This window comes from Cryptomeria japonica, chromosome 10, assembly GCF_030272615.1.
Source record: "Cryptomeria japonica chromosome 10, Sugi_1.0, whole genome shotgun sequence".
Taxonomy (NCBI): domain Eukaryota; kingdom Viridiplantae; phylum Streptophyta; class Pinopsida; order Cupressales; family Cupressaceae; genus Cryptomeria; species Cryptomeria japonica.
The window spans coordinates 852,316,783-852,323,799 of NC_081414.1; the positions used below are offsets into that span (position 1 = coordinate 852,316,783).

The 7,017-nt window shown below is 33.9% G+C and overlaps 1 protein-coding gene across 1 annotated transcript; it reads right to left on the minus strand.

Moving 5' to 3' along the window:
• Positions 1-3,248: 3,248 nt before the first annotated feature.
• Positions 3,249-5,907, minus strand: LOC131065156 (cold-responsive protein kinase 1-like). The gene is made up of 7 exons (XM_057999592.2): positions 5,127-5,907; positions 4,803-4,925; positions 4,564-4,691; positions 4,207-4,420; positions 3,877-4,108; positions 3,643-3,793; positions 3,249-3,548 (listed from the first exon to the last, which is right to left on the minus strand). The coding sequence occupies exons 1-7, from the start codon at positions 5,905-5,907 to the stop codon at positions 3,249-3,251; spliced, it is 1,929 nt and encodes a 642-aa protein (XP_057855575.2).
• Positions 5,908-7,017: the final 1,110 nt, after the last annotated feature.

Consider the following 7,017-nt stretch of genomic DNA (forward strand, 5'->3'; position numbering starts at 1 on the left):
AATTTTTTTATAACATAAACTTCAACCATTCTTTGATGTGATAGTGAATCTCATACTTTACCCTTAATCATGTATGAATATTTATAAATACATAAAAAGTAATTTTACTTATATATCCTAAGTAGCATCAACAAAAACCCAAAAAAAGTACACTGAGCAAAGTATCGAAAGTATGATGAGGCTTGGTGTAGGAGCACCTAATAGTTCTTTATGCCTTAGTGAGGCCATGCTACAATATTTTAAGGTTTTTGAGTTCATGTGATTTACTAAGGTCAATAATGACCATTATTGATGTAATAAGTTTCTTTGAAGTTATTAGAAGGTGTTTTGAGTCATGTTGAAGTCATATAGTCAATATTGTAAAAAATTGTCAAAAGATGTCAAAAGTTGTCACTATGTTGAAAATGAATGTCAATGGATCAAATATGCCGTTTTATTATATTTAAGGGTCTTTGTGGCCTATTTGGACCTATTTGAGTCATTATTGGGGCATGGGAGTCATAGATTAAGTCTAGATGCAATTTGGAGCAAAATTGTCAAAATGGGCAAAATAGTTGTCAAGCAACTTTTGAGTTTGTAAGGGTAATTATGTGTTTATTGTTAAAATGAGTTACAAAGGTGGTTATACCTGTGTGGAGGATTGTAATTCATTCTAAAATACTTATACACATTTGGATATGGTTTTTGGTGGATGTAATAAGAAAAATCAATAAAATATCTTGATGTTCCCTGCATTTTCTAGTTTTTTTTCTTCAGAAAAATAGTTTTCTATTTCATGTTTTTCATTTCTTTAACCTACTATTTTGAGGATCAAATAAATTGGACATGGTAGAGGGGTGAAATCCCTTCACTTTCCCTTTTGTCTCACTGAATTTCATTTTGATTTGAAAAAGTTATAGTAATTTTACTAAAAATAGTCAAAACCTTACCATAGGGATTTTTGAGGCATTATAAAATGTAAATAGCTTGTATTCCACTGGATCAATGATAAAAAAAATTGTGAAATGGAGGTAAAATATATGTATTTTAGTTTCTTTTTTGTTACAGGGGTTCATACATGATTTTGGCACATGCAAACAAAGAGAAAGTTGACTAAAATTGTGTCTCAGTCTGGGACAACAATGTAAAAAAGGAAGTTTTGGTTGGTTTGAATGTCTTGGAGGACCTTGATGGGTCAAGTGAGGAATTTGGAGAGTGTGTGATGGTTCCATAGATAGGGAAAAGGGGTTTTTAAGTTAGGGAAACAATTTAAATGCACAAACTATTGATTGTCCTAAAATGGCTAGTGGTTGTCCTCGTTTGATAGTTTAACAAGAACTTGTGTTTGTGATTTTAAATGCTGGTTGGTTTTGTAGTTGGAGTTGGTGGGTGATTGGGCAAACCCTAGTGAGTCCCTAGAATCATTTGGAGGCATTGAGAAGTGGAAAAGAAACCTTAATATATGACTGCCCTAAACATGTTGTTGGTTGTCCTAAACATGCTATTGATTGTCCTAAAACCAGTGAGTCCTCATTGAACATTGTTTTTTCATTTTGGGAGGTTGGGTGGGTAGAGAGAATCCAAAGTTAACATGTTGATAAGCCTTTTAGGATTGAAAAGGGAGTTTTGTGTTTGTGAGGAATACTTGTGGCAAGTTGTGAAGTTGGGAACTAGTGAAAAGTGGGAGTCCTAGTTGGGGCATCCTTGATTGTGTGAGTACAAATGAGACTAATGGTGTTGAATTGTTATGGAACATGGTTTGGGGTTCAAGAGAGTTGAGTATGAATGGAGGAATGTGTGTGAGTCGTTGGATAAGGTATTGAGAAGCTTGGGTGTGTTTTGGGCTATTTTAGCCTTGTGAGTATATCGGGGGCCTCTTGAAGGGACTTATGCAGTTATGGACGAGTAAGAACCTATTGAATAGGTAAGTTGGGAGAAAGAAATCTCACTAATCTGGTTAAGTGTGTGGATTCTCTGCATCATGGCTTCCCCATGACTATAAAATATTCTGAGTGTACAAAAATTTAATAATACCTACTCTCTTGTTGAATACTTTATATAGGGTTTAACAACTATAAACTATCAATTGTTTAGAGCTGCTCATTAATATTCTATAGACTAGTGAATTTTTTAATATGTTAACATAATTGTCAATGAATCAAGCACATTCTTCTATGCATGAAAATTGTCCTATAGTACCCATTTTCTTTCAAGGATTTGTCTTGAAAACATATATTGTCCTCTAATATACTTTGACCAAGCATGATAAATAGGGTTATTGGCCAAAAATATTATATTGTTGTCAATGCATGTACAATCTTTTGTTTCAATCCAAATAATAAATCAGGACCTCTATAACCAAACTACTTCCTTGCATGCATGAGTAGCTACCATTTTCTTAGAATATGTTGTATAAAATGCAGCTATTACCTATCTTTGTCTCATCACACTTACTACTAAAGAATATTTAATACACATCTACTAGTTGGTTTTCAACCTACTTAGAATCCATTTTTTTATTTTTTATAATAAAATTAAAGTTTTATTTTTATCATTTCTTCCTTTATAAGAAGTTGATTAAGTTGTTGTGCCATATAGGTATGTAAAAAGTATATTCACAGTACACCAATAATTTTCTATCAACTCTAGTTCAAAACATTGTAGACATAAGTATGCCAACTGTCCTAACATAAGAAAGCTCACAAATATTCACAATTTTACTTCCTATTTGAAGATATTTTGGTGTAGATAAGTTTTTATTAACAAGGAATGGAATTTTGATAGGCTTATATCTTGCAACCTATATCTCTACAAAATCAGCTCAACATAATTCTTTTAATGTAACCTCAAATTTCTACTTGTACAATAAATTCTCATTTCTATATTTAAAATTAAATTTGCAACATGAAAATATTTCTTATCAAATTGTAAGATAGCTTTCATCATCATATTATTACGAATTAATAATATGTCATCCATATGCAACACTATAATGACAAAAGAGAGAAAAGACACAAATATTATTTTTTTTAAAGAGGAGGAAGAAACATATATATTGTTTTATTTAAAGATAAGAGGTAGACACATATATACTTTTTTATTCAAAGATAGGAAGGAAGGAATCATAAATGCTATAATGCATAAATCTTATTGAAAAATAAGAAGTAATCATACAATAAGTTAGGACTTAACCTGTTTTTTCCTAATAAAAAACAATCCATCCTTCTTGCTACTCCCCATATGTCCATGGACAAGACAAATAACCGCTACTAACGTGAGCAAAGGGATTCTGTAATCATAGCATTTGATTCAGATAAAGGGTATTCTCCACGTACTTTGTACCCCACATCTACGAAAGCTGGCTGCAGAGGTGTCTGAAAATCAATTTCAGCTTTGTTTAACAATATTGTCACAGCCTCGGACATTGATGGCCTACGACTGCCGGAACCTTGTATGCATAGAAGTGCAAGGTTTATCACCCTCACCACCTCTTCTTCATCATACCCTTCCATCTTCTCTTCCTTGTGGACCACCTCTAAAACCTTGTTTTCTTCGTGCAGACTCCAAACCTGCATTAAGGTTTTTTTTTAAATGATAAAACATTTTAAGGGAGATAATAACGGGATAAAAGTATTAAAAGAATACTATAAGAATTGTAAATACCCATTCAAGCAAATATTGCATATCAGGTGGCTGATTCAAGTCAATGCTTTTTCTGCCACTGACAATTTCAAGAACCACCACACCAAAGCTGTAGGTGTCAGCTTTCTCTGTTAATTGTCCATGGCTAGCATATTCAGGAGCCGTGTATCCTCTGCAAAGGAAAAAAAATGGTGTTACTATATTCATTGAAAATTTTGATTACATAAACAATGGAATAAGGAAGGGTTTTCTCACAAGGTTCCTGCAAATTTTGTGCTAACATGAGATTTATCATGTGGAAGAAGTCTTGCCAGACCAAAATCTGCTATTTTTGCCTGAAAGTTGTTATCAAGTAATATATTGCTTGATTTAATATCACGATGGATGATACAAACATGGAATCCGTCATGGAGATAGGCCAGACCACGAGCAGTGCCCAAGATAATATTGAACCTTTCCTTCCAACTCAAGGATTTTGTATGTTCTCCTGCATGTAGGGCGATTCAATAGAGTTTCAAGATCTATCGTGTTTGTTGTGACGGATGAAAGAAGCAAAAGAGGAAAGTTAAGGAAGGAATAGCAAACCAAATAATATTCTGTCAAGGCTGCTGTTGGGCATGTACTCATAAACCAAGAGCCTTTCTTGGCCTTGTCTGCAACATCCAAGTAAGCGCACAAGGTTTCTGTGATGAACATTAGAAATGAGTTTGACTTCGCTTTCGAATTCAGAAATTGCGCTAGGAGAACGACCTAGTGTCAGCTTCTTTATTGCCACAACGTTGCCATTTTTCAAAGTACCCTGCAAACATCATTTGAATGGATTAGTACACAAGCCTAACGAGGGAAGGAACCCAACATTTTTTAGCGTACCCTGCAAACATCATTTGAAGAGATCAACACACAAGCCTAGGTAATAAGGGAAGGAAATAAGTGATAATTTACCTTGAATACTTGACCGAACCCTCCTTCTCCAAGCTTATTTGCTTCATCAAAATTGTTGCTTGCCTTTTTCAGTATCTTGAAGTCAAAATCTCCCGGCCCACGAAGTTCAGTTGCTCCTTCAGTATCCACTATTCCATATAATTCAACTTGTTATATTAGTAGTTGCTAAGATCGGACTGACTTGAAAGACTTTTGCTTCCTTTTCTAGAATATATTAAATTTAGCCTTTATGAGTTTACCTTGTATCTGGCTTGGGCCCATTATCTGCTTTCCGAAGACAAGAAGACAAGTTATAAGGCCAAGTACGAATACACCTCCCACAACACCAATTATTATCCATACTGTAGAATTCACCTCCTTCCCTGAAAAACAAAATGGAGAATAAAAACTCATTGTAAATAACTGTAAATGTCTGGCAAAAATTGTAAACAAAAGCGATTAAGGTGATCGATTCTTGCTTGATTGTATGAAATTATATTAACTCAAATCTTGCTTCTAAGGAAATTTGTCAAAAACGTTAACAAAACTCCAAGCTCTTCAACTGAATATAATTAAATTCTAACCTCTGGGTAAGAAATGTTTCAAGTCGATAGTCGCGTTGCTTGGAAAAAAGGGGTTTGAATCGTATCGCAAGTAGCAGCCGGCGTCTACAGCCCGTCCTTCGGAGCGAGGAAAACACTTATTTATGTTGTCCAGGGCAATGGCGAGGCACTTTTGGCAGGAATCCATTTGAAGGGAACGTATACACGAGGCAAGTCCATAGATTGTTGTATTAGACGGCCCTTGTCTCGTCTGCGCAGCAAAATAATCTTTTATCCGTGGAGTTGCGGCGCAAAGATCGCTTATCAAACTTCGAGCAGTTGCCGAAAATGAATTGGCGGAGCTCACGTTGGCATCACCGCACACCTGTTTATTTCCATCATCAGTGTAATCATTGTAAAAATTATCGTTCTCGAAACGCACTAAACATCCGTCGTAGCTTGCCCTGCCGCCGGTAACACTGGTACAGTTGCTAGCTTGTTTTGTTGCTACCTTGATGCAGTCAGCGCAATCAGCAGCGGACTTATCCTTTCTACACTGCGCCAGAACATATACTGAATCATCCAGATCTGATGCTCCCACATCTTTTGAAGCAAATCCAGATGGAACAACATTTTGCACCACATAATCGAGAGCCGCCTTTAAATTTTCCGCAAAGAGTGTGACATTGCTGTTGGGGACAGAGCTGCATCCGTATGCTAAAAGTCTGGTCTCTGGATCTGCTCTAATGGGGGCAACTATTAACATGCCAAATAAGATAATCAGTTTTACACTATTCTCCACTTGCCAGACTCTTCCAGCCATGGCTCTTGATTTTCCAATTGATATTGGAGATAAAGATTAAAAGTGCCAGAACTCTTGATTTGTTTTGATACAAGGAAAAGGAAAAACAGAAGCTAATTATATAGACTTTCAAATTGCATGGTAGCCGTCTGTTTTCACCACCTCTATCATTAAAAATTGCATTCGAAGTCAAAGAAATGCAAATAAGACCTTAAACCCAATACCTTATTACAGTCAACTATTTACAAATGTCAAAGCACGAGAAAATAAACGTGAAGATTAAATAAACCAACCAACCATTACTGTTGGCTACGTCATTAAGGTGACGCTTAAAAATTAGTTTGAAGCTTTTCCTTATGTCTTCCCATGTTAAAATAGTATTTGTATGACGTTTACTAATGGATGAGTCGCCATCATTAGTTTTAAAATAGAAAAAGTGCTCGATATCATTATATAGAAGAATATATATATATATATAAAATCAAGTCTAACAAACCATAAAGAGACAATTGACTATTAACTAAATTTCACACAAATAAAAATCTTATATTTAAAAAAGTCAATTTTAGAGTAGCCAACCCACTTGTTGAAATCAATGGTTCAGAATTTTACACACAAATAAATATTTTTCAATTTAAAAAAGTCAACTTTAGAGTATTCAACCTATTTGTTGAAATCAATGGTTCAGAATTGAGGAGAAGGATGCAGGACAAGACGATTGAATTAATCTCAACCGTATGCTTATATTGATATTAATTTAAAAAGTTTTTATGATAAAAAATTTAGACTATATTTTAATATTATTAACTAAAAGAATTTGTAATAAAGAAAAAATTATCTTTAACTATTTTCTTCTTTTGATAAGAATATCTTTTAATATTATTTTCTTTTATTACGATTTTTTTTTTAAGTTTCAAAAGTGAAAAAACAAAGAATTAACTTGCTTCTTCTTTTAAAGTTTTTTTTTTTAATTTTAAAATTATTTTAATTTTTTATGTCTTATTAAGAAACTATTAATAATAATTAAAAATTTAATCAAATAAAATAGAAATCTCTACAAAATGGCTAGCAATATGTGAAAAAATGCAGCCAAAAGCTCTAGGGTTTTTACTTTGGTTCAGTCATGGGATA

Coding starts and splice junctions, on each gene's coding strand:
- LOC131065156 (XM_057999592.2), bottom strand. CDS start 5,907: ATGGCTGGAAGAGTCTGGCAAGTGGAGAATAGTGTAAAACTGATTATC. Junction 4,926..5,126: donor GAAACATTTCTTACCCAGAG/GTTAGAATTTAA, acceptor TTTGTTTTTCAG/GGAAGGAGGTGAATTCTACA. Junction 4,692..4,802: donor GGGCCCAAGCCAGATACAAG/GTAAACTCATAA, acceptor TATATGGAATAG/TGGATACTGAAGGAGCAACT.